The sequence below is a fragment of the Haliotis rubra genome, unplaced genomic scaffold (genome assembly GCF_003918875.1).
Source record: "Haliotis rubra isolate DU_JTF1 unplaced genomic scaffold, ASM391887v1 Scf30, whole genome shotgun sequence".
Taxonomy (NCBI): Eukaryota; Metazoa; Mollusca; class Gastropoda; order Lepetellida; family Haliotidae; genus Haliotis; species Haliotis rubra.
The window spans coordinates 636,703-664,494 of record NW_025766969.1 but is presented as its reverse complement, the minus strand read 5'-3'; the positions used below and the strand labels follow the sequence as shown (position 1 = coordinate 664,494).

General features: G+C 43.4%; 1 protein-coding gene across 3 annotated transcripts in view; it reads left to right on the top strand.

The window, feature by feature from the left end:
• LOC124282564 (nucleolin-like) overlaps nt 1–27,260 on the top strand; it is a 69,754-nt gene extending 42,494 nt beyond the window's left edge. For 2 of the 3 annotated variants that reach the window (XM_046718574.1, XM_046718575.1), the window contains exons 8-11: nt 1,556–1,731; nt 1,847–1,979; nt 20,271–20,407; nt 25,187–25,460. In XM_046718574.1, the coding sequence (XP_046574530.1) occupies nt 1,556–1,731; nt 1,847–1,979; nt 20,271–20,407; nt 25,187–25,317 (577 nt within the window). In that variant the 3' untranslated portion in view covers nt 25,318–25,460. Of the gene's footprint in view, nt 1–1,555; nt 1,732–1,846; nt 1,980–20,270; nt 20,408–25,186; nt 26,083–26,234 lie in introns of those variants that run through there. The other variant, XM_046718573.1, reaches the window with a different exon arrangement.
• The last annotated feature ends 532 nt before the right edge of the window (nt 27,261–27,792 follow it).

The window sequence follows — 27,792 nt, the reverse complement described above, 5'->3', positions numbered from 1 at the left end:
ATGTGCCTATCATCTCGGACTGTTGTGTGACTCTGGGGCGACCTGGTCGACTTGCATATTCCACGGACCCACTGGCTTGAAATCTCTGACACAGTCTACCAATAGCACTCTGACTCACATTAAGGCGGACAGCAACCTGCTGCTGGGTTTGACCAGATTCCAAAAGGCCTGACGCCTTTCAGCAAGTGTAAAAAAAAATCTCATTTAAGCTTCGATTTCAAACAGGTACCTGAACAGTGAACAACAGGGAAAAAGCATCAATGCATGTATATGGTCCTCCACTTTCCATGGCGACTTGCATATGTAAATCATTGACATTAAGTGGCAGGTGGATTTCCATATTGACAATTTGAATGAAAAATGTGCCTTTTGTAGCAGAATGTATCGGACGTTAAAGAACGTAATAATGACATTTCAACTGCCTAATGTGTTTTTCCATACTGTTGTTTGTAAAACATTCAGTTGTATATATTTCAAACAAAAACAGATTTTACAACTTTTATGAAATAGTGTTACTATTAGCTTGACCCTTCATTAATGACTCCTGGTATAGTTGACATATTCCTGAAGAGTATTTTACCATTGCAGATCAAATTGATATTTGTTTTCTTGTTGAGGGGCAGTGGGGTAGCCTAGTGGTTAAAGCGTTGGCTCGTCATGCCGAAGACCCGGGTTCGAATCTCCACATGGGTACAATTTGTGAAGCCCATTTCTGGTGTCCCCCGCCGTGCTGTTGCTGGAATATTGCTTAAAGCGGCGTAAAACCAAATTCAGTCAGTCAGTCTTCTTGTTGAGTATCTTACACTGTTGCTTGCCCCCTGCCCCAAATATGGAATCATACCATACCAGTAATGTCATGGACATTGAACATGCTAACCGCCTCCGTGGTGTAGTGGTTAGAGCGTCCGCCCGGAGAGCGGAAAGTCGCGGGTTCGATCCCCGGCCGCGTCATACCAAAAGACGTTAAAATATGGTACTTGTTGGTCCCTGCCTGGCGCTCAGCATTAATGGGTACAACAAGGACTGGTGGGCTCGGAGTCAGTATAATGTGTCTGAGTGGGGTATTCATGCTTCACTGCGGCATGGTATCTGTGGGCTAGCACTATAAAACCAGCTTAAGTCTGGGCTAGTACAATCAGCCGCACATACACACGCATGCTCGTCGTCATATGAGCGAAATATTCTCAAGCACGACGTTAAACCCAATTTCACCTCACTTGAACATGCTGTTCTGCCACCTTTTTAGGATCTCAATATCCACCTGTTTAAGTTTACCTGGAAACTTTTCATTTTTATGTTATTAAATTTAAAAAGACTTAGCAATGCACAGTTTCTTTGTCAGAGTGGTATGAATATCAAAGCCATTAAGAAATTGTAAGTGACAAGCTTTGACATTTAAATTGAAACCTATGTACGTATGCAGTACACGTTATGCGCAATGAAAAGACATGCAAGCAAACGCATACACAAATGCAGGCGCACACACCTCACTCCCATTGTCATTTTGTATGTGATATGATTTCTTCGAAACGTAATTGTGAGTGTTGTTTTTCAGATTCGCTTATATTGTGTTTGGTACTGCTGAACAAGCCACCACAGCCTTAGAAGAGAAGCAAGGGGAGGACCTAGAAGGCCAGGCAATTTATCTGGATCGACCAAGACAAAAAGGAAACAGTTTTAAATCCCCATCAGGAGGCCAAAATAGGGGCGACAACAGACGGAAATCGGCAGGTTTGTGCAATTTCAACACAAAATACCTTGAATTGTGCCCTGGTCAGAGAACCATCTAAATTATGCAAAAGAGTTGTTTAGTGTTATTTAATGTTTGTTGCTTTCATGTTTCCAGAACGTGGCACTTCAAAGATCCTCTTCGTGAGAAATTTGTCATTCCAATTGGATGAAAGTTCCTTGAAACAGGAGTTTGAGAATTCCACATCAGCAAGAATAATGACCCATGCAGACTCTGGAAAACCAAGAGGGTATGTGCTGACAAAATTGTCTCCGCTCCACAGAGTATATTTAATAGATTATAAAAATACAAATAGCACATCAGTTAACTCCCCATAGTTTACTCTAGGTCCAGAACCATTTGCTTGACCAGAATTGGTTTGTAGAAATTGTTCACAGCATCAAGATGGGCAATGTATGTCTAAAGTAGTAATTGGGAAAATCCAGCACATGCAAATTCCCACAAAGAAGCAGAAATGAGCACATCATATATAAGGATGCTGAATATGCAGTAGTTTTCTGAACTGCACCACCAAATGTATTTACTGACCTAGTACAAGTAATGTCAACAACCAGTGAATATACAATTAGCTGCCATCATTGTTATTACCACATATAATAACAGGATTAAAGTGTGTTTTACTACAGATCTATTGATATGGTGGTTCCAGTGTTAGCTTTCCTAGAAATTATTGAGACAGTCCTTGTTTCCTAATACTAATAATAGAATTTTAAAATATGTATTACATTGTGTAGTAAGGTACTCAGTATAGGAGGCAACTCTAGTAGGCTTAAGCATGAACCTTACTACATCAAGAGTTCTCTCTACAGCCCAGATCTTTACCCTATTGAGAATATTTGGGACTAATGAAGGACAAATAAACCAAACACTGTCACATGATTTCCTACAAATTTTGATCGGCAGTGTACCAAGGCACATTCAGTCATGTATTGCAGGGCAAGGTCTCACAAAGTACTGAAAAGACACTTACAATGTAAGAGAATCATATCTCAACATATGTGTGACTTTTCAATAGTGTACCACCTGATGAAGTTTGCAAAAAGTCACAAAGCATGAAACAAACTACAGTATAAATTTCAAGGTGCAATTGCACTGCCATTTCCAGTTTAACACATTTATGTGTAAAGGTTGTGGGCCATGTACACTTGAAGTCTGTCTTTACTTGACAATGTACAATGAAAGCTGAGTGTCATCATATTACCTTACATTATCGTTATGTGTCGCCATGACGACACTCAGCACACATAACGATAATGTAATGTAATACCGTTATGTGTCGCCATGACGACACTCGGCTTTCATTGTACAAAGATCTTGTGCAGATATAAAGGAGATTTGGCAAGAAGAAATATCTGAACTCATATTTATTTTTCCTTATCCTGACTCATGCTTATTGCTTGTCTTCTTCCTCTTGCAAACTTAGTGGAACACTTGTATCTCCTATTGAAGCTCCCTTCAATAAAACAGATGTAAAATCACTACTCACCAGAGTTGTCTCTATCTCAGTTTTGGCGGGAAACTGTGGTGCCACCGTGCTCCCACGCTTCACTCTCTCCTTCTTCGCCCTGTGAGCAGGTTGTGAGAGCGCCTGTGTCTCCTATACAGCACTATATCCTTTTATTTCTTAGTTATTCCCCTCTATATTACTTTTAGAGAGGTTTAGTTAGTATCCTTCAACAATATGGTTTGATATTTAGTTGTATTTAGCACTGTTTATTCACGGGTTTGTCCATGTTTGTTTAGTTGTTTACCTTTCATGAAAACCTGTTTCAATTGTAGACTTCGGTTCTCTGCTGCTGACCCTCATCAACTGTGCCCTAGCTGCACTCAGACATGTTCTTCCAGCTCGCGCTGCATTCATTGCCAGCATTTAACTAATTTTGAATTTAATAAATACCTTCTTTGCGTCCTTAGACGTGCTGCAGATAGGTCGAGACAGGTTTGTCAGGTCATGGATAAACCAGCTGAGTCCCTCACGAGTCAACTGATGTCAGACAACCCCCTTCCGTCTGGTAATACGCCGGAGACTTCCTCGGGGGACGGGAGTGGGACGATATCCGCCACCTCCAAGAAAAGGCCTGCTACTCCGGACGTCCTTTCGTCGCAGCCTAAGATGAGGAAGTCGTCATCTACCCAGCTCCGGCTCCGCAGCCCCAGGGCGTCGACCACCTCTACGGGGAAGTCAGCGCAGACCACACGGACATTCGAGATTGTCCCGTTGACGGAACGGGGACTCTACAATGAGCAGCCGCTCATCATCCCAGAGATACTTCACAAGAAGAGGCCAGTCTCAGCAACGGTGACTTCAGCGCAGATCTCCATGCAGCCCGAGGTATCTACGCTGACGGCAGATGAACCATCCTTGGGCCATATCGCTATCACCGCAGAAAGCGCAGCTCCTCTACCACCGCAGACCTTCAACCCGGGGGACTTCATGCAGCAGTTTTCCCAACAGATCATGGAAATGATGGAGCAGCGCTTCGGACTGGAGAGGGTATCACAGCCAGGCCGCAGAGAGGACCCGAGCCTTCGCGAAGGCTCCAACGCAGACGACGCTTCTGAGAGGCCCTCCACCAACGTGGCGTCTGGGAACAGATCTACCCTTCAGGACCAGCCTGCGCGAAGGACATCTCACCCATCCCCTGCTGCGGACTCGGACAATCAGCATTCGCGAAGGCAATCGCGAAGGACGACTCGCCCATCCCCGGATACGGACTCGGATGACCAGCATTCGCGAAGACACTCGCGAAGGACCAGTCGCCTATCCCCTGATGCGGACTCAGATGATCAGCATTCGCATGAAGGCACTCACGAAGGACTTCGGATACAGTCTCCAAGGTCTCTTCCGCATCACGCAGATCGTCGAGGGATTCTCCGAGGCATCTCCGCGCTCATCTCCGCGCAGGTCACCCTACAGACGCAGTTCTCCGGGCTCCTCCCCTCGCCGATCTCCACGCAGGTCTCCGCGAAGGTCTCCACGCAGGTCACCGCCGGAGGAGGAACAACATCCTTTACTCAGCAATCCTGTCACTGAGGGCGACGGCAGGATCATCTTCTCTGACTCCGAGATACGCTACTGGATGGCCAACGGTCTGGACTTGGCGTCGCCCTCTAAGGACGAGAATACAGCTCATACCTATCTCATGCAGGATGAGAACGTCGACACGATCACCCTCCCACCGATTGATCCCATCGCAGCGGTTCCACAGAACTTGGACGCGGCCTTCAAGAATGCCACGAAAGGCCAGGCGCCGCATCTGCCACAGTTCAACGCCAAAAAGTTCTCATCCCATAACATGGATTCGTTCCTCAAAGCACAGGACATCGACGAGAACTTCAAAGTCATCAGCGATGCCAAGGCCAAGTCTTATAAGATCGAAGACAAGAAGTTGGCACAAGTTGAAACGATGACCAGGACGTTCTTCGGCCTTAACAGATCAAGAACAGTCAACGAAACACTTATTGCTAAGTTCCGGGACTCTACTGCGGAAGAAGACAGGATGATATACTCTGCACTCCTTATGCAGAAGAAGGACCAACAATTTATGACGGACCATCTCTCATCCATCTCCGCAGCGCTGACACTAGCACGACGACAAGGTCTCCTCGCCTCCTTGCCTCCTGGGGTGAATGCTTCACCAAGTCACTCTACACAGCCCCGTGGTCAACTCCATCCTTTTTCGCTGGAGAAATTGACGAGGTCGCCAAGGAAGTTACCAAAGACTCCAGAGAGGTCTTCATGATCAAGTCCATAGATACACTGGCCAGCGTCATCAGGCAAACATCCCAGCGCTACTTGGGCAGGTCGAGGTTCGCAGGGATCCAGAAGGCACGGGACAAGAAAATAAGTACCTCCAGAGGCGGAAAAGATTCTTTTCGACGCCCAGCCGGCACCTATAGAGGACGACCCGGACGAGGCAGGGCACCCAGAGGCGTTAGGGATCATCGACGATGAAAGAGGGGTTCGGAACGACTGGAGTCTTCCACCCCCAGCCGTTCCCGTACAACCTTCACAAGTGGGTGGACGTCTTCAACGGTACTGAGGAAACTGGGAAATACTTCAAGATCCGTTTGTATCCAACATCCTAAGAGACGGATATCGCATACAACTAACTACAGGCAGCTCCGCCGCTTACAGTCAACCCTCACAAGTTCGACTTCATGACCCATCAGACAGAGAGGTTACGAGAGGCGGTCACATCTCTACTCGAGAAGCAAGCCATAGAAGTCATGGATCCAGCCCACATCACACCAGGGTTCTACCCCCCAGTTTTCCTAGTGCCCAAGAAAAATTCCAAAGAAAAGTTCCGACTTATCTACAATATGAGGGCGTTTAACAGAGACTATCTAAGCAGACCTCCCAAGTTCCGCATGATACATCTACCTCAATTACTCTACCTCATCCGTCCGATGGACTACATGGCCAGCATAGATCTACAGGACGCCTACCTGCATATTCCTGTACATCCGCCTCGAGGAAGTACCTCAGGTTTACACACTGGACGGTCTACACTACCAATGGAAGGTCCTGCCATTTAATATCGCCGGCCCCTGGTTGTTTACAAGGGTGACGAAGCCCATAGTCGCATACCTACATCATCGAGGTCTACGCAGTGCCTTCTACCTCGACGACGGGATTCAAGTACATCACGATCCTAAGCGTCTCAGACTACAGCTGGACTTCACCATCAGACTGCTTACACAACTGGGGTGGCTAGTGAATCTACTCAAATCGGACCTAGAACGTACGCAGGACCTGCAGTTCCTAGGCATCAGATTTCTCACGACGCAGAACCGCATCGTCGTACCAGAGGACCGCTGGCTCAAGTTTCAACAGACAATCTCACAAGCCCTACTCTCTCCGTGGCCACTACGACAATGGCAGAGTCTGTTGGGTCTCCTCACGTCCGCACAAGACATGACAGCCAGAGGGAGGTTACAACTACGCTTGCTACAGGTCTTCATCAATGCTCATCTCGACGACCCGGGCCCCTTCGGTGTCCCGGACTTCCTCAGACCTCATCTACTATGGTGGACCCAGAGATCGAATGTCTGCGAAGGCACCTATTTAGCAGAGCCGGAGTGCAAGACTCATCTGTACGTGGACGCGCCCTCCAAGGTTGGAGAGCACACCTCGACAACGTTGTGGCGGCCGGGAGATGGAACAACGAGGAGAAAAGTCTGCACATCAACATGCTGGAAATGAAAGCAGTAGTCAACGCCATATACCACTGGACCAACATTCTACAGAATGCGCATCTCATGGTACACACGGACAACTCAACAGTGGCGTTTTACATAAACAAGCAAGGATCAACACGATCATCGAACCTGCTGGACCTCTGCTTTCAACTGTTCGACCTAACCGACGATCTGAACATCCACATCAGAGCATGCCACATTCCAGGAGCCAAGAATGTCATAGCAGAGGCGCTCTCCCGTCCAACTCAACCGTCTCCAACGGAATGGATCTTACATCCCGAGATCTTCAAACAGATCATCCCCACTAATAGACCTCTTCGCCACAAGCTTCAACAATCAGCTGACAACATTCGTCTCACCAGTACCAGATCCACGAGCGCAAGCAACGGACTCAGCATACTGGAAGGACTAAACGCGCATTACGCGTTTCCACCGCCTGCTCTAGTACCGAGGGTGTTGCAGAAAATCAGCCAGACCAAGAACCTCCAACTGATTTTGGTCGCGCCCTACTGGCCAGAGAGAGTGTGGTTCCCCATTCTCATACAAGAACTAGGACCACCACAGCTGCAACTACCAGAGTGGCCAAATCTACTAGTACATCCTCACACACAGCAGGCACACGGGAACCCAGGGGCGTTCCGACTACACGTGTGGACTGTATCAAGGCGTGCTTGAACAAGAGAGGGTACTCCGCCAGGGCAGCAAAAGCAGTGACACTAGCTCTACGCAAGTCTACATGCAACTTGTACGACAACAAGTGGCGAAGCTTCGAGACATACGCTGCAAGGAACGTTTTTTCAGCTAGAAAAGCGACACACCCTCAAGTGGCGGACTACATTTGTCACCTACGGCAAACGAAACGGTTAAAAGGGTCTACACTCTCAACATACCTAGCGGCATTGAGCTCAGTCATCACTATGAGGACAGGTGCCAAGCTAACGAAAGTACCAGAGTTACTGGCCTTGCTACGCTCTTATAAATTGGAGGACCAACAACAGAGATTCAAAGCTTCCGCGGGGACTCAACGTTGTTCTACGACATCTCACCAGTGACGCTTCACTTAACCATTAGACAGGACATCCTTCGAACTCTCGACACAAAAGACGCTGTTCCTGCTAGCCCTAGCAACAGCAGCCAGGATGTCGGAAATACATGCTCTGGACTACGAGAGAACACGCTTTGATGAAAATCAAAACACAGTGCATATGGGACTACGATGGGATTTCATCGCAAAGAATCAACTGCCAGGTCAACCGGACAGACAATTCCACGTCCCAGCATTATCCTCCGTCCTTGGACCACAAGATACGCACGACCTATCCTTGTGCCCAGTGAGAGCATTAAAAGTATATCTACAACGATCCAGAGTCAGGAGACGCAAGTTCAAGCGACTTTTCGTCCCGATATCAACAGCGACACAGACGGAAGTCTCCTGCACTACGATATCAATCTGGATTAGAACTGTCATACTACAGGCCTACAAAGCAGCAGGACTAGATCCTCCAAGAGCCTCCAAGCCACAGGAAGTTAGAGCCCTGGCGTCAACACTCGCTCTACATGGGAATTGCTCGCTCAAGACGATAATGGAGGGCTGCTTTTGGAAATCAGACATGGTGTTTGCAAACCACTACCTGAGGGACATCGCCACCGAGGACGTCTCTGGCATTCACCATATCGGCCCTCTGGTTGTAGCACAACAGTTGACAGTCCCTCAAAGGCGTTGAGACGAAGTCTCGCCCTTTTATCACATGACTTACAAAGCCTACACTCAGCAGAGTTCTGCTTAAGTCTCAATGCACGTCTAACGACTAGCATAAGTGATATGACCCAGTACTTGTAAGGTTCCTCGTACAGGAAAGGGTCGCTTCTCCACTTGGTGCTTGCATCAAAAGATGGAGTCGCAAAATCCACATAAAATGTTAACAGAAGAAAGGACCAAAAGTTAACAATTGGTCCCCCCCATCAAAAGGCAGCTGGAAGGACAGGGTCGCAACAGCAGCAGAGATTAGCAGTAAATACAGTGCCAATACGAAGTTCCCGCAGGGGGGTATAGCTGACGTAAATCACTACATGAAATCCTAAAGTAACTTTCCCGCCTCCAATCCGTCGGATTCTACAAGCAATAAGCATGAGTCAGGATAAGGAAAAAATATGTAATTTTCTGAGTAAAATTGATATTTTATACTTATCCTGACTCATGAGGTAAGCCCTCCCAACCTCCCCACTAGACACTTTGGATTTCCCTGCAAATTCAAGTGTCAGGCTCATAGTCAGGAGAGAGTGAAGCGTGGGAGCACGGTGGCACCACAGTTTCCCGCCAAAACTGAGATAGAGACAACTCTGGTGAGTAGTGATTTTACGTCTGTTTTATTGAAGGGAGCTTCAATAGGAGATACAAGTGTTCCACTAAGTTTGCAAGAGGAAGAAGACAAGCAATAAGCATGAGTCAGGATAAGTATAAAATATCAATTTTACTCAGAAAATTACATTATTTTTCCTTATCCTGACTCATGCTCTTTTGCTTGTCCCCTTCCTCTTGCTAACATAGTGGAACACTTGTATCTCCTTAATTGAAGCTCCCTTCAATGTAAAATCACTAATTGGTACTCACCCAAGAGTTGCCTCCCCTGCCGTAAGCGCGTGAACAGGTGTCGCCACCCTCTGGCCTCATGCTTCACTCTCTCCTTCTTCGCCCAGTGAGCAGGATGTGAGAGCGCCTGTGTCTCCTTACACACTATATCCTTTGGTTTTCTTAGTTAGTTACCTCTTATAGTTTACTATAAAGGTATAGCTAGTATCCTTCATTAATTTGCATTGATAATTAATCGTATTTCTACTGTTTATTCAATGGAGTTTCGTGATTGTTCAGCTAGTATTACGCTGATGAAAAACTGTACTATTTGTAGATTACGTTTTTCCGCCATGGATCCGCATGTAGTATGCCCTAGTTGTACTACGCCTTGTGCGTTTGATTCACGTTGCAGTTACTGCATTAATTTAACCAATTCTGCCTTTAATAAATACCATCTTTGCGTCTTGAGACGTGTTGCAGATAGGTCACGCCAAACTAGGTGTAGACATGGCCGATACATCGGATTTCCCATTATCCTCCGTCCTTGGACCACAAGATCGCATACGACCTATCCTTGTGCCCAGTGAGAGCATTAAAAGTATATCTACAACGATCCAGAGTCAGGAGACGCAAGTTCAAGCGACTTTTCGTCCCCGATATCAACAGCGACACAGGCGGAAGTCTCCTGCACTCTGATATCAATCTGGATTAGAACTGTCATACTACAGGCCTACAAAGCAGCAGGACTAGATCCTCCAAGAGCCTCCAAGCCACAGGAAGTTAGAGCCACTGGCGTCAACACTTTCGCTCTACATGGGAATTGCTCGCTCAAGGCGATAATGGAGGGCTGCTTTTGGAAATCAGACATGGTGTTTGCAAACCACTACCTGAGGGGACATCGCCACCGAGGGCGTCTCTGGCATTCACCATATCGGCCCCTCTGGTTGTAGCACAACAGTTGACAGTCCCTCAAAGGCGTTGAGGCGAAGTCTAAGCCCTTTATCACATGACTTACAAAGCCTACACTCAGCAGAGTTCTGCTTAAGTCTCAATGCCCGTCTAACGACTAGCATAAGTGATATGACCCAGTACTTGTAAGGTTCCTCGTACAGGAAAATTAAGCTTCTCCACTTGGTGCTTGCATCAAAAGATGGAGTCGCCAAAATCCACATAAAATGTTAACAGAAGAAAGGACCAAAAGTTAACAATTGGTCCCCCCCATCAAAAGGCAGCTGGAAGGACAGGGTCGCAACAGCAGCAGAGATTAGCAGTAAATACAGTGCCAATACGAAGTTCCCGCAGGGGGGTATAGCTGACGTAAATCACTACATGAAATCCTAAAGTAACTTTCCCGCCTCCAATCCGTCGGATTCTACAAGCAATAAGCATGAGTCAGGATAAGGAAAAAATATGTAATTTTCTGAGTAAAATTGATATTTTATACTTATCCTGACTCATGAGGTAAGCCCTCCCAACCTCCCCACTAGACACTTTGGATTTCCCTGCAAATTCAAGTGTCAGGCTCATAGTCAGGAGAGAGTGAAGCGTGGGAGCACGGTGGCACCACAGTTTCCCGCCAAAACTGAGATAGAGACAACTCTGGTGAGTAGTGATTTTACGTCTGTTTTATTGAAGGGAGCTTCAATAGGAGATACAAGTGTTCCACTAAGTTTGCAAGAGGAAGAAGACAAGCAATAAGCATGAGTCAGGATAAGTATAAAATATCAATTTTACTCAGAAAATTACATTATTTTTCCTTATCCTGACTCATGCTCTTTGCTTGTCCCCTTCTCTGCGAACATAGTGGAACACTTGTATCTCCTTAATTGACTCCCTTCAATGTAAAATCACTAATTGGTACTCACCCAAGAGTTGCCTCCCCTGCCGTGGCGGGAACAGGTGTCGCCACCCTCTGGCCTCATGCTTCACTCTCTCCTTCTTAAGCCCAGTGAGCAGGATGTGAGCGCCTGTGTCTCCTTACACACTATATCCTTTGGTTTTCTTAGTTAGTTACCTCTTATAGTTTACTATAAAGGTATAGCTAGTATCCTTCATTAATTTGCATTGATAATTAATCATTATTTCTACTGTTTATTCCGTGAGTTAAGTGATTGTTCAGCTAGTATTACGTTGATGAAAAACTGTACTATTTGTAGATTACGTTTTCAGCTGCGGATCCGCATGTAGTATGCCCTAGTTGTACTTTCGCCTTGTGCGTTTGATTCGCGTTGCAGTTACTGCATTAATTTAACCAATTCTGCCTTTAATAAATACCATCTTTGCGTCTTGAGGCGTGTTGCAGATAGGTCCGCGCAAACTAGGTGTAGACATGGCGATACGCCAGATTTCCCATCCAGTCAGCTGCTGTCGGCGATCCCCTCCCGTCTGGTGTTCTGCTTGAGACCCCATCGGAAGAGGGCGTGGGATGCAGTCCGTCACCTCTAAGAAGCGACCGGCCTCCCCAGACATCCCGTCATCGCAGATAAAGTCCAAGAGGGCCTCAAGCGTCTTCTCAAGCGCAGACTTCGTACTTCCCCAGGGCAGCGTCATCCTCCAAAGGGAAATCACGAAGTCATCGAGAACTTTCTCAGCGAGATCGTTCCAGCAGCAGAATTGGGCCTCTCACGATGACCAGCCAATCATCATACCCGACATACGCATACAAGAAGCGACCAGTGACAGCGACAGTGACTTCAGCAGAGATCACCATGCAGCCTGATGCCTCTACACTGATGTCAGGCGAGATCGCTGAGGGCCCCACCGCTATCAGCGCAGAGAGAGGGCACCATCTATTACGTCGCAGATCATCCCAGATGATCTAATGAAGCAGATCATGATCATGATGGAAGGCCACTACAGACTGGAGAAGCAGCCATCCCAGGGTCCGAGCCTTCGCGAAGGCTCCAACGTAGACAGCACCCCAGAGGCAACCCCCGTCAACGTAGCAGCAACGACGATGCCGCCTTAGCGAAGGAAGTCACAGACCACCTCGACGAAGGACCCAGATGTACAGCCTTCGCGAAGGCCTTCGCGATGGCGGGAAAGATCATCACCTTCTTCGGCGTCATACTCAGATACGGAATCTGATCATCAGACCTCACGGAAGCCTTCGCGAAGGTCATATCACCGTTCCCCAGGACCGGACGCAGAGGAAGAACCCAGATCGTCATCATCTAAAAGGACATCGAGGGACTACACAAGAGCTTCGCGAAGCTACCAACGGTCCCCTCATAGGTCGCCAAGAAGATCAACCTATCGATGTAGATCACCAAGACGATCGCCTCGCCGATCACCACGCCGATCTCCACGTACATCACCACGTACATCACCTCACAGGTCTGCACATAAGCCTACAACTACATCTCCACAAGCATCAAACGATAACGATATAGAGATAGAGCCACACAGTCCTACATCAGAAGAGCAACAACCTCTCATTTATGATGATGGAATGGAAGATGATGGAGGAATTATTTTCTCAGATGCAGAGATAAGATATTGGATGGTCAATAATCTAGATCTCTCATCACCTTCCAAGAGTGGCAATTCGGCGCAGACTTATCTGATGAAAGAAGACGATGCAGATGCTATTACACTACCCCCAATCGACCCGATTGCGGCGGTACCACAGAACCTAGATACAGCATTCAACAAAGCCACGAAGGTTCAGACACCACATCTGCCAAACTTTCACGCCAAGAAGTTCTCCACGCATAATATGGACCCTTCTTCAAGGCAAGACATCGATGAGAACTACAAGCTGATCTCCGATGCCAAGAACAAGTACTACAAGATTGATGATCGAAAATTGGTTCAGATAGAAACCATGACGAGGCGTATGTTCTTTGGTCTAAATAGATCTAGAACAATAAATGAGACACTTATCACCAGATTTAAGTAACACGACCTCTGAAGATGATAAAATGATTTACTCGGCCCTACTGATGCAAAAAGAAGGACCAGCAGTTCTTAACAGATCATCTCACGTCTGTCTCAGCAGCACTGACCTTAGCTCGTCGTCAAGGCCTCTCGCTTCCTGCAACTGGGGTGAGAACTTTACAGCTCCACTATATACAGCCCGTGGTCTTCCCCATCCATCTTTGGCGGAGGAATAGACAAAGTATCCAAGAAGTCACCAAGGATTCCAGAGAAGTCCTGATGATTAAATCGATGGACACGCTAGCCAGAGTCATTAAGCCAGACTTCACAAAGATACTCAGGGAGATCTAAATTCACGGGCCTACAAAGAGCAAGAGACAGGAAGATAGCCAGTTCCAGGGGAAGAGATTCTTTTCGTCGCCCATATGGCAACTATAGAGGAGGGTCAGGAAGAGGCAGGACACCCAGAGGTTCCGCAACTATAAGCGCTGAAAGACAGGTTCGAACGACTGGAGTCTTCCACCCCAGCCGTTCCAGTACAACCGTCACAAGTGGGTGGGCGTCTCCAACTACACTGGGAAAACTGGGGAATGCTTCAAGACACCTATGTCTCCAACATTCTTCAACGCTGGTTTCATTATCCCACTACAGGCCAAGCCTCCACTAACAGTCAACCCTCACAAGTTCGGACGTACAGGCACAGCAACTACTAAAGTTAAGAGAGGCTGTTACATTACTCCTAACCAAGCAGGCCATAGAAGTAATAGATCAAGGAAACATCGAACCAGGTTTCTACTCCCCAGTTTTCCTAGTACCCAAGAAAAACTCCAAGGAGAAATACAGACTCATTTACAACATGAGCTTCTTCAACAAGACTTATCTCACGCAGACCACCGAGGTTCCGCATGATACATCTACTGCAGTTACGGCACATGATTAAGCCCCATGGACTACATGGGCACTATAGATCTACAAGATGCTTATCTGCACATCCCTATACATCCCGAATCCAGGAAATACCTACGGTTTACCCTAGACGGGTTACATTACCAGTGGAAAGTACTCCCATTCGGTATAGCATCAGCCCCATGGTTATTCACGAGGATAACGAAACCGATTATCACCTATCTACATCGTCAAGGGGGCTACGCAGTGCGCGTTCTTCCTCGACGGACGGGATACAAGTAGATCAAGATCCACAGCATCTCAAACTACAGTTAAACTACATCATAAAGCTACTAACACAGCTGGGATGGTTAGTAAACTTACACAAGTCGGACCTAGTACCATCGCCAAGATCTGCAATTTCTAGGCATTGATTTATCACCAATCTCAACCATATAGTCGTACCAGAAGACCGTTGGCTCAAGATCCAACAGATCATTCCTCCAGCCCTACTCTCTCCGCTACCACTTCGACAATGGCAGAGTTTACTAGGTCTTCTAACATCAGCCCAAGACTTGACAGTCATAGGCAGATTACAGTTACGTCCCTTACAGGTCTTCATCAACACACATCTCGGCGACCTACAACCATTCAGTCTACGGAACATCTCAGACCTCATCTACTATGGTGGACCAAGAAATCGAATGTCTGCGAAGGGATTTGTTTAGCAGAGCAGGAATTCAAAACCCATCTATATGTAGACGCGTCGCTCCAAGGTTGGGGAGCTCATCTCACCAACCGGACGGCATCAGGGTTATGGAATCAGCTAGAAAGCAAGCTCCACATAAACTCATTAGAGATGAAAGCTGTAATCAGCGCCATAAGACATTGGAGCAACATTCTACAGAATGCGCACCTGATGATACATACCGACAACTTCGACAGTGGCGTTCTATGTGAACAGGCAAGGCTCAGCGAGATCGCCGAACCTTTTGACTTTAACCTTTCAACTGTTGAATTAATCCAAGATCTAAATCTACATGTCAAAGCATGCCACATTCCGAGCCAGGAATATACTAGCAGGCGCGCTCTCTCGGCCACATCTACCGTCGCCGACAGAATGGATGCTCAATACAGAGATATTTGCACAGATAATCAAACAAATAGGAGCGCGCCGCTAGTAGATCTATTCGCCACAAGATTCAACTATCAACTACCGACATTAGTGTCACCAGTTCCAGACCCACAAGCATGGGCAGCGGACGCTCTAAGCATATCATGGGAAGGCCTCAATGCGTCGCAGCGTTTCCGCCCCAGCAATAATACCTCAAGTATTACAGAAAATCAGTCAAACACAGAGCCTACAACTCATTTTGGTCGGCCCTACTGGCCGGCCAGAGCGTGGTTTCCCGCTCTAATACAAGAAATCGGTCAACCGGCACTAGAGCTACCCAAAGCTCAAAGCTGTTAATACATCCACACACCAAGCAGGTGCACAGAAACCCAGAAGTATTCAAACTTCGCATTATGGACTGTATTAAAATGTGTTTAAACAAGAGAGGATATTCTACCAGAGGCGGCAAAAGCGGTCACGCTTTGCGCTTACGATACTCAACGCGTGGCAATGCGGCGACAAAGTGGCACAGTTTGAAAATTATGCAGCAAACAAGGGTTTTACAGCAAGAGATGCTTCACGATCCTCAAGTGGCAGACTATTTGTGTTACTTACGGCCAAAACAAACATTTAAAAGGCTCGACATTGTCAACATATCTTGCAGCTTAGTTCTGTGATTTCTATGAGAGCGGGTGTTAAATTGACAAAACACCAGAGTTACTGGCCTTACTACGTGCTTTCGATTGGAGGACCAAAGCGGAAGTTCCACGCCCCAGCTTGGGATCTGAATGTAGTGCTACAACACACCTCACAAGTGAGGATTATGAACCATTGGAATCGACAACCTTTGAATTTCTCTCACAGAAAACAATTTTCCTGTTATCGCTAGCCACGGCAGCCAGAATATCTGAAATTCACGCTCTAGATTATGAGAGGATACAGTTTGATGACAATCAAAACACAGCACCTGGGATTAAGATGGGATTTCATCGCCAAAAATCAACTACCAGGACAACCAGACAGGTTATTTCCGTCCCTCGCTATCCTCGATTCTCGGATCTCAAGATACATTGGACTTATGTCTATGCCCAGTACGAGCTCTCAAAATCTATTTCGTCGTTTCCAAAACAAGGCGAAGATCGCTCAGAAGATTGTTCATCCCGTTATAAGCCTACTAATCAGACAGAAGTCTCTCGTACCACCATATCTATATGGATAAGAACTGTCATTCTCTGGCGCCTACAAGGCAGTAGGACTGGACCCTCCAACAGCATCAAATCCACATGAAATCAGGGCATTGGCCTCCACCCTCCCCCTTCACGGTAACTGTTCATTGAATACAATTATGGAAGGATGCTTCTGGAAATCTAACATGGTGTTTGCTAATCACTATCTGAGAGATATCACCACCGAGGACGTCTCTGGCATTCACCATTTCGGTCCTTTGGTCCTCGCTCAGCAACTGACAGTCCCTCGTAGGCGTTAATATTCACCCCCACGAGATTATTATGTATATGATACATACATTATTTAGCTTATAACTCCACGGAGTTCTAGGGCTATGTATATATTTAGCTTAGGTTATTCAACCTTAAGCTCATACTGAGTTTTATGTTCAGTTGTACAGCTTCTCTATCAGAGTAGCTTTTTATATCTATAATTTGGTATATCAGTATATTAGTAATGTAATACCCAGTTATGGTAATATATAACCTATGGCTTATTATAAAGGAAATATCCTAAGTCAATGCCTTTATGAAGTTCCCGCAGGGGTTATTACAGTATAAGTTATTTAAATCACTAATTATAAATCCAAAGTATTCTGTTTATGCCCACCTCCACTCCGGTGGATTCTACAAGCAAAAGAGCATGAGTCAGGATAAGGAAAAATATGTAATTTTTTGAGTAAAATTGATATTTTATACTTATCCTGACTCATGAGGTTAGCCCTCCCATCCTCCCCACATAACACTTTGGATTTCCCTGTAAATTCAAGTGTTGGGCTCGCAAAATCAGGAGAGAGTGAAGCATGAGGCCAGAGGGTGGCGACACCTGTTCCCGCGCTTACGGCAGGGGAGGCAACTCTTGGGTGAGTACCAATTAGTGATTTTACATTGAAGGGAGCTTCAATTAAGGAGATACAAGTGTTCCACTATGTTCGCAAGAGGAAGGGGACAAGCAAAAGAGCATGAGTCAGGATAAGGAAAAAATATCAATTTTACTCAAGAAATTATATATTTATTTGTTCATATATATGTATATACAGTCAAATCCCGATGAGTCGAATCGCTTGGGACCAAGTAATAAATTCGACTTATCGTTGTATTCGAGATACAGGTATGTCTATGAGGGTAGAAAGAAAGATGATCAAGTCCTAATTCCTCCACCTAAGCATTTGTTTACCTAATGATTTCCCTATCACTAATAGGGGGACCTTATCAGTTCCAATCTGATTAGCACAGACAGTGATTTCCGTAAAATCACTAATCTGCCTTTTGAACTCACCTGTCAATGGCGGAAAGGTGTGAGCCGCGCTTTTTTGTTAATTGGATCAGTTTGCTACACCAATCAACTTCTCATTGACTGACTTCGGCTTATGTATACAAGATTGCTGTTGTTTGAATGTAATGGGACCAAATTTCCTTCTCGAGTCATCGTGTGTATTTATGAGACGAATTCGTGTAACCGGAAATCAAATGATGACAACTATAACAGGGAATGGTCGGGACCGACAGGTACTTCGAGTTATGCATAATATTCGAGACACCGGCATTCGACTCATCGGGATTTGACTGTATATTGAGAAAGTAGTAGTTTTTAAAACAGTTGGACAGTATATACTCTAAAAAAGAGAACCTGAACTTTCAATTTGGGAAGGAAGTATAAGCATTAACAAACTTTTCAAAGACAGACATCTTATGAACGCACCACCATTTCTCTTTGTCACAACAATGCATGGGAAGAACGTGCACAACACAGTTTTCCCATACACAAGCATGTGGTGTCATTCTTGAATTTGACTGTTTTAAAGAACGTCAATAAATCACTAGACCATTGATTTTGACAAGCATTTTTGCATCACACAGTTGTTAGTGTTTGTTTCTAGCCGTTTTGTGGGGGTTGAAATGAAAATTGTACACATGCAAATATCACTTTCTACACCAATCATCTTTTAAGAGTCCTCCCATTACGCAGACAGGCAGTTCGCAGACACCTTGCAACATTTACAGTTCAATGAACAGATTAGCTATTACCTGTTACCTACCCCTGAAGTTCCGGGTTAGAATATTGACCTTCGGTAACCCATGCTTATCGTAAGAGGCGACTAACAGGATCAGGTGGTCAGGCTCACTGACTTGGTTGACACATGTCATCGTATCCCAATCCGTATCGATGTTCATGCTGTTAATCACTGGATTGTCTGGTTCAGACTCGACTATTTACAGACCGCCACCATACAGCTGGAATATTGCTCAGTGCGGCGTAAAACTAAACTCATTCATTCACTACCTGTTGCCTACTCATTATAATGGAATAGTCCAAATAAAAACACAAGAAAAAATCTGAATCTGTATTATTTACTTTGAAAAATGTCCGAAAAGACATTAATTTGAATTTTTATTGCTGCAATATAAAAACAGTTGATTTTCATAAACATTTCAGTTTAATCTTTTTGTCTAACGAGAGTTGGCATCATCATATTGCATACAATGTCGAAAAGACATCTAAAATGGAGTATTTCGGAAATTAAAGCTCCTACTAAATAGAACAACACCAGTTTTTCTTCAGGATTTAATCCAACCTGTGGTAGGCAACCGGACAAGCTATGAGTTAGGAAACTCCAATAATATTAGCCAACCATGCACAAGACTGAGGTACTCAAATCATCTCTTTATTATTTTTATCCCCCCCCAGCATGTAATGCAGGGGGATATGGTCGACGCCTTGTCCGTAATCATTTTGTTTTCAGAGCATAACTCAAAAACTGTTCACTATTTTTCAACAAAAATTGGTAGATATGTCAAACAGAACCTAAGGTGGTGACTTTTGCTATTTACAGATTTTTGTCATTTATGTTTCTCGGTTTCCATGGAAACGTTTTGGACTTAGTCTTAAAGGGGGTGGGCTTCGTTTCCGGAGCACAAATGGAAAAATTATTTATATCTTTCAGCAAAACTTGGCAGATATGTGAGGCAGATCCCAAAGTGGTGCCTACTGCTAGTTGCAGATTTTTGTGGTTTATTAAATATTATTTTCTCAGTTTCCATGGAAACGATTCAGACTTAGTCTCAAAAGGGAGGGGTGATTTCATTTCCGGAGCACAACTCGAAAAATTCTACATATCTTTCAGCAAAACTTGGCAGATATGTGAGGCAGATGCCAAAGTGGTGCCTTTTGCTATTTGCAGATTTTGGACATTTTTTTTTCCCCGGTTTCCATGGAAACGATTAGGACCTAGTCCCAAAAGGGAGGGGTGGGCTTCATTTCCGGTGCACAGCTCAAAAAGCATTCAATATCTTTCAACAGAACTTGGCAGATATATTAGGCAAATTTTGAAATGGTGCCTTTTGCTATTTACAGATTTTTGGTATTTATATTTCTCATGATTTCCATGGAAACGATTTGGACTTAGTTTAAAAAAGAGTCAAGCTGGACTTTATGTAACTGTCAGATGATTTGTTCGTTCAAATATGTGGGGGCCGGGGAGATATGTCATCTTCTGATGACTGTTGTTAACTTTTGATCTGACCTTTTAGCAGATCTGAAGTAAAAATATATATATATATATATATTCTTGTTGGTGATAGTGTTCTGTTTTGTTCATATTACTTTTAACATTAGTGACATCATGCCTTTTGTTCATGTAGGTTTGGTTTTGTGGAGTTCAGCAGTACAGAAGATGCAGCTAAGGCATATGACAGCATGCAGGGTCAGGAAATCATGGGCAGAGAGGTGTTTGTTGACTTCGCTTCAGACAAGTCTGATGGGGGACGCAGGAGCTTTGGTAAGCCTGTTTGCCTCTTCTTAAAGGCATCATCCTAAGGGTATAACTACAGCCGTTAATGTTTTCAATGGGAGTGTGCAAATCACAAGTTGCAGAAGTTGAAGTGTGTGTAGGCAATGTGAAGACATGGATGACCGCAAGTAAACTCAAACTAAACGATAACAAAACAGACATTCTCATAGCTTGTTCACCAGCCAACAGAGCTAAACTGAGTGTGAATTCACTTAAGATAGGTGAATTTCAGATCTCCGTAAGCCCTACAGTCAAAAACCTGGGTGTCATGATAGATTCTACACTTTCTATGGAGCCACATGTCAGCAACTTATGTAAAATCTGTTATCATCACATAAGGAATATCTCCAGCATACGCCACCTATTAACAACTGATGCAACACACCATCTTGTAAGATCTATGGTGTTGTCCCGCTTGGACTACTGTAATAGTCTGCTTGGGAACATGAACAAAGACCTGCTCTCCAGGTTGCAAAAAGTCCAAAATGCAGCTGCCAGATTTATCTGTAGAACCACCAAGCACAGCCACATCTCCCCAATCCTCATGCGTCTGCACTGGTTACCACTCCCAGCTAGGATAGAATACAAAATACTTAGCATGACTTACAGATGTCTTAACAACGCAGCTCCATCCTATCTCTCAAGTCTTGTAAAAGAGTATGTTCCAACCAGGACTCTGAGATCAGCCAATCAGTCGCTGCTCATCATCCCAAATGCACTTCTCGAGTCATATGGACACCGACGTTTTTCCTACTTGTCAGCTATCCTCTGGAACAATCTGCACGTGTCTCTCAAAGAATCCCCCTCAATAGCCAGCTTCCAGTCTAACTTAAAAACTTTCCTGTTCAAGAAGCACTATGACATCTAAATGAACTCCTATTGTAAATATGTATATAGTTAGAACCATGAGCAACCACTTGGTGATTGAATATAGGGCGTTATATAAATGGAATTATTATTATTAGTAGTAGTAGTTGTGCTTCTAGCTCACCTGTTATGAAAGCTTCTTGTCGGAAGCCCTGTGTCATCTCAAACATTGTTAGAAATGGCTAGATAAATACAGGTTAAATTTTGTGTAAATGTTTGGTTTTGTGGGGTTCAAGTTTGCTCAATGCCTCAACATCACTATTTTGATATGAATGTGAAGTATAGTCCATTTGGGTTCAAATGAGAAAGATGAGGACCCATGGTCCTGAAACTTCTGTACCCAACAGGATCTGAAATCTGACATTTTATGATCGATCACGGAAAAAGTTGTTTAAGAAACCTTCATGTAATATTGTGCTATTTTCACACTTCACACCGAGGGGTGGCAAACGGCTGGTGGAACAGCACCAGCACACATTCAGGTGCAACTCAGCACACAGTCTGTCTCATAGTCCCTGAACCACATTATTTTCCCTACTGCCAAGCCCTATCTGCAGTGCTAAAGCCCTAAATAAAGCAAGTCTAGATTTCCTCTGAATCTCTGGTCTCCCTGGGGCTTCTTTTCAATTTAAATGGGCTTGTTTGTTAATATCAAAATTATATATATTCAGAGACTAAGCATTAGTCTACTCAGCACAGTCAGGTGACATGACCCCAGCTTGTCAGGCACTGTTCCATCAGCCATTTGTGCACTTATCCCAATTTCAAGTTAATTAATCATTTGTCGTTCTCATTTGAACCCAAACAGACTATAGTAGTCATTGATGAAAAGATAACTTTAAAAGATACAAAACTTAAAGGACTGGATGCCTGAAACTCAGTTGGCGAGATGGAAAATATACAAAACAGCAAAGGAAACGCCACACCGATAGAGGTTTCCTAAAGCACACACTTAAATTCGCCTAATTATCCCTCGCAACACGTTTTGCGGGGGGTATTAAAATGGACTCCGTGCGTGCGTGCGTGCGTCCGTCCTTCCGTCCGTGCACTTTTGTCTTTTCCGAAGCAGAACACTAAAACCGTTTACCATTTCTTCACCAAACTTGGCACATAGATAGATCTGGTGGTGTACTGGTGCCTTTTGGTAGTTTTGGAATTCTGAATAAAATATTTTGGTGTTTCCATGGCAACAAGTTTCACTTTGACTGAAATTGGTGATAGTGCTATTTTCTGGAGCAGAACTTTAAAAGCCTTTCAATACTCTCCTTCCTCTTTTTCTATATACACACCTAAATATTTGACATAATCATAACTCGTAGACATAATCATGAAGAGTGATTTGCCATTGCGGGGGATATTGATGACTTTGTCTTGTTTTCACAGAAATCACAATTATATTGTGTCTACTCGCGCCTCAAAATGAAGTGTAGTTGACAGAAAAAGGATACGCATATATATTTCGTTTTGCAAAATGACATATTTATTGCAGCTGGCGATCACAAAAACTGGCATTTGTATTTCACCTCATTCCACGCGAGTACAACTTCAGCTTTCCATGTTTGTGAGGGTCCATATAACCTTAGTATTGATTATACATATTTTACGTTTATAGAGCAAAACCAGTAAGTAAAATTTGTGACATGTCATAACATGCCCGTGCCTTTTTCTTTTATATTTTCATTTTAACGTAATCAGAAAATTATTACAAAAAGATTTCTTAAATAATATGTATGGTCGCTTATTTCCCGATATCAGTGGCTTTCCGCTCGGTAACATGACACAACAACGGAAAATACCTCAGTTTTCGAAGCTTCGTATGAATAACATGCGAGGCAAATCGTTTGATGTCGGGTATCGTTCGAAAGCTCTGAACATCAACAATATCACTGTACACTTGCCAAGAGTATTTTCACAGTTGTAAGAAGCCATCAATTGAAATTTAATAAGTGTTTTTAGACATTGTGAATTGTGATGGATTTAATATATGAATCATAAGTCAGGTAAGTTCCTAAAATTATGTCTCATTTTGACGTGACTACTGCCTGGCCGATTAATCGCCTCCGGTGTCTGGGGACTCATAGCGTTGTGGCCGATTATTCGCCTGCAGTGTTGAATGGGTTTTTGAATTTTGGGAAAAGGTTTATACTAATTTTGACTGAAGATATTAGTTTTGCATCAGTTTTGGCCAAAATACTAATTGGGCTAAATTAGGGTTGGTATCTCTGTTTATGGTGTATAGCCTGATGGGTGTTAAGTTCAAACTGCATGTGGACAGTGATCGCAGAGTTGTGTATTGCATATTGTCAATAGCAGACAGGCAGGCAGACACATAGGTGTCAATAAAACATATTGAGTTTTGTCTGTGACAACGACATATCTATATCACAGTTAGAAATTCTGGCAATGCTAAATAATGACGTTGCTTTTATTTATCGAACTGAGAAAGTGACTCGGTAAGAAGAACGTGTGGTGAAATAGTCAAAATGAAATTATATAAACAGTTAAATCGGTAATCTACTGTCATAACATAAAAAAAGCTTGCGCCTGTGAAATATCAACAAAACATTTGAAAAATAGCTCACATCAAAGCCTACTCCGAGTACTCACCGCCAGCGAAGGTTTTCCGTCTTGAAATGTCTAACGCCTCACTAGTTGACAAATAGCTGAGTAGATCTAGATCCTTAACAAGGTCCTTTTATATAATGAGTAGATTTTTTACTATTTGTTGTTTGTGTACACAACCAAGATTAGACTACTCCTGCTCACGACCTTATAATTCAGGCATCCCGCTTCAAGCTGTGGGAACCTATTCACTGCATATGCGCTATGAGCGCAGCGCAGCACAGCACAGCTGTTGAAACCACTTTTGAAATCACTTTTGAAACCACTTTTCACCCCAGCTGGGGTGGAAGTCCATACCAAAAGGTATCAGAATCTGCAAAGTTGTGTTTTGAGTTGCATGTGACCTTTTTTGCATTGCATGTGACCTTTAGGTTAAGCTGTAAAAAGTTATGTCCAGAACTTATGGACGAGAGAGTATTATATGTTAAGAAAAACAAACTTGCTAGGTAACACCGATATTTTTAAAAATTATTTTTTAATTTTTTTATGCCCCCGTCATATAGCTTGGGGCATATAGGGTTACCCTCCGTGTATGTCCGCCCGTCCGTACGAAACAGGGAATGTACTCTATCCACTTCTCCACAAAAAATGCTCTGTGGAATTCAATGAACTTATACATGGGCTTTCTTGGGACTCTAATGGTGTGCATAGTTTAGAGACATTTGAACTTAGGTACATTTTGCTGAATTTCTCTATGATGATAGTGTAATAGGGGATGAAATCTATCCCTTTCTCCACAAAAACTGCTCAACAGAATTGAATGAACTTCTACATGTCTTTCGTAGGGACTCTAAAAGTGTGCATTTCATAATTTTTTATGCAATTTCTTAATTTTGTCACTTTTACAGATGTTTGAACTTAGTTGAATTTGGTTCTGTTCGTCCTGTTTGTCCCATACAACAGGGGGTGTACGTTATCCACTTCTCCTCAAAAACCACTGCACAAAACTCATTAAGCTTACATATGTCTTTTAAAGAGACTCTAAAGGTATGCATCTCATATTTTGTTTTTGTATTTTTTAAATTTTTTTTGTATGTTTAGAGACATTTGAACTTAGATAAATTTTGTTGAATTTCTCTCTGATGCTAGTGAAATAGGGGATTAGGTCTATCCACTTCTCCACAAAAACTGCTCAACAGAATTGATTAAGCTTATACGTGTGTTTCATTGGGACTCGAAAGGTGTGCATCTGTGTGAATATTTTTTTGTCTGGAAGTGATTATCTGTCAGCTGGAGAATAGATGCATACATTAACAATTGATATTTTGCTATTCGAAGGAGGAGGCAGAGGCCGAGGAGGTTTCGGAGGTGGACGTGGTGGACAAGGAAGAGGTGGTGGCTATGGTGGTGGACGAGGTGGTGGTTTCAGAGGTGGAAGAGGAGGCAGAGGAACACACAAGAAATTTTAAGGAACTTTAGTTTGTCTGACTAAAATGTTATCAGGACCAGGGGCAGTGCCATAATAACTCATCTGTTTTGACTGTCCCATAAACTGTAGACAACTCCTGTTATTTCTAGAAATGGAATAAAAACCTGAACATATGTCAAATTACACATTAGATTTTACATGTTGCATTCCAGTCAGTTTTGTTATTTTTTTTGTGGCTGCTGGTGGATTAAAGTTATCCATTGTTACTGTGTTTCTATCAAGATGTTAAATTGTTGTATTCTAATCTGATCCTACACCTCTTCATGTTATAAAAGGTGCATCAGTCTCTATCAATCATCAGTCACTAGAACAAGGCATTTTCAGTTTCAGAAAAGTGTTCATAAGCCCTCCTGTTGGTGTCCTATAACTGAAACGGATAGTAATCTATTTCTTTGTTTCTCATCAGATAAAGTTAAAGGAATATTAATGCAGCTCATTTTAAATACAAGCCACAAAATATTGTCATTTCCTATCACATTTTCATCAGCCATTGTTCACTATACTGTTCTATGATGAAGCTATGACAAATTACCCTCACAAATTGGTGCCTTTTGGATTTTTGTCCCCCGCAGCAACACGGAACGGGGGACTATGTATTCAGCGGCATCCATACGTACGTCCCGATTCTTGTTAACGCGATATTTCATGAACTGTTGTACCCCATGTCTTCAACTTTGATGACAGCCTACATTAGGGGATTACCAAGACACCAGTCGTTTTGGGTGACATTGACCTTATCTTCAAGGTCACCATGACACTTTGACCACTTTTCAAACTCTTTGTTAATGCGATATCTCATGAACTGTTCTACCCAATGTCTTCAAATTTGGTGACAGAATACATTGGGGGATTACCCAGACACCAGTCGTTTTGGGTGACATTGACCTTATCTTCAAGGTCACCATGACACTTTGAACACATTTCAAACTTATTTAAACACGGTATCACATAAAACATTGCACCCAATGTTTTCAATTATGTCGACAGCCTACATTGGGTGATTATTTAGTGGCGGGCATATCAGTGGCAAACACTTGTTATCAAATGTTTTACACCTGAATTTGATATCAAGATGTTTCAAAGATTCCATTAAATTTCCTTTGCTACTAGAAAATGTGCTGAAATTGTTACTAAACTACAAGTATAATCCTTACAATTATATTTGCATTTCACGAAACTTGGGTCTTGCTGTTTCAGGCATGAATTTGGGATATCAAAGTGACAATTGATCCAACTGTAAAATACAGAAGACACTATTTATGATGACTGACTTATGTATGGATTTCCGTTGTTTGATAGAGGTTAGGGTCAGCAGATACTACTTCAACATTTTTAAGCTTGGCACATGACATGTCATTTGGTGAGGTAATTTCATCTATCATGACCATTGAGTTAAGTTTTTTAAAAAACAGCCAATAGTACTTTGCATTCTCTACTGTGTGCAGTACTGTCCATGTATTGATAGATCAGCTTTGAAATCAAGTGAAACATTTATTAAACTAGCTTAAAACTAGTCAGTTGAAAAGCATTATATATTTTTTGAACTATGTAGAAATGATGTTGAGATTCAATTGCTTCCTTATTTTTTGTGGCAGTAGTACTCAGCATTTCGTTTCTTAGGTGATTTCTTGAATGTCAAACTCTGTACAGTGAGCATGCAGTCATTGAAGTGCTTGATTGAAGCTAACATGAACAATCTTGTCACAATGCTTAGGGCATGTCTCATGTATATTTGTAATCAAATGCTTGTGTTGACAGATTTGTGTGTATGGTTGGCAGATATTGTTTGTCTTGAAAATGATGCCAGTGACCATGAAATGCATAAACTTGCTGAATTTAGAGTCTAAGAGCTCATAAATGATGTATGTCCAGCATAATTGTACAAGCGTCTATGGAGGAAAATAAAGAATGTCCTGAACAATTTTTACATGTTGCTTTTTCCTCTGCAAATAGCCAACATTAATATATCACTGCAATAAATCTTGTATTTTGGGTGCCATATCACAACAGAAGCTCTCTTCACCGTCAACTATCCAAGTACATATCTTGTTTAGCTGTGTCCTGCTCGCCAGTGCATTTGGCTCATGTGCAAGGCAAGAAACCAGACGTCTTTCCTGTGTGGTCAACATAAAGTATCTTATTTCATGCGATTATGTCTTGGTTGGGTCACGTAAGTATACTAGCTGAAAATACTGTTTCATATGAAATGGTGTAATTTTTGGTTCTTGAAAATAATGTCATAATATGCTCAACGTCTTAGCAGTCGCACCTGCACTTAATTGCAAGTACACGGACATTGCTAAAGAGAAAAATCGGAAGTTTAATATAAAGCGAGTATGCAATAACCAGAGGTAAGCTTAATGATGGACAATAAGTCGAAACAGCTTAAAATTATGAGCCATTCACTGTAGTCTGAAAATGCAGGTGGATGATTGGTGTGCAAAGGAGAGGCACA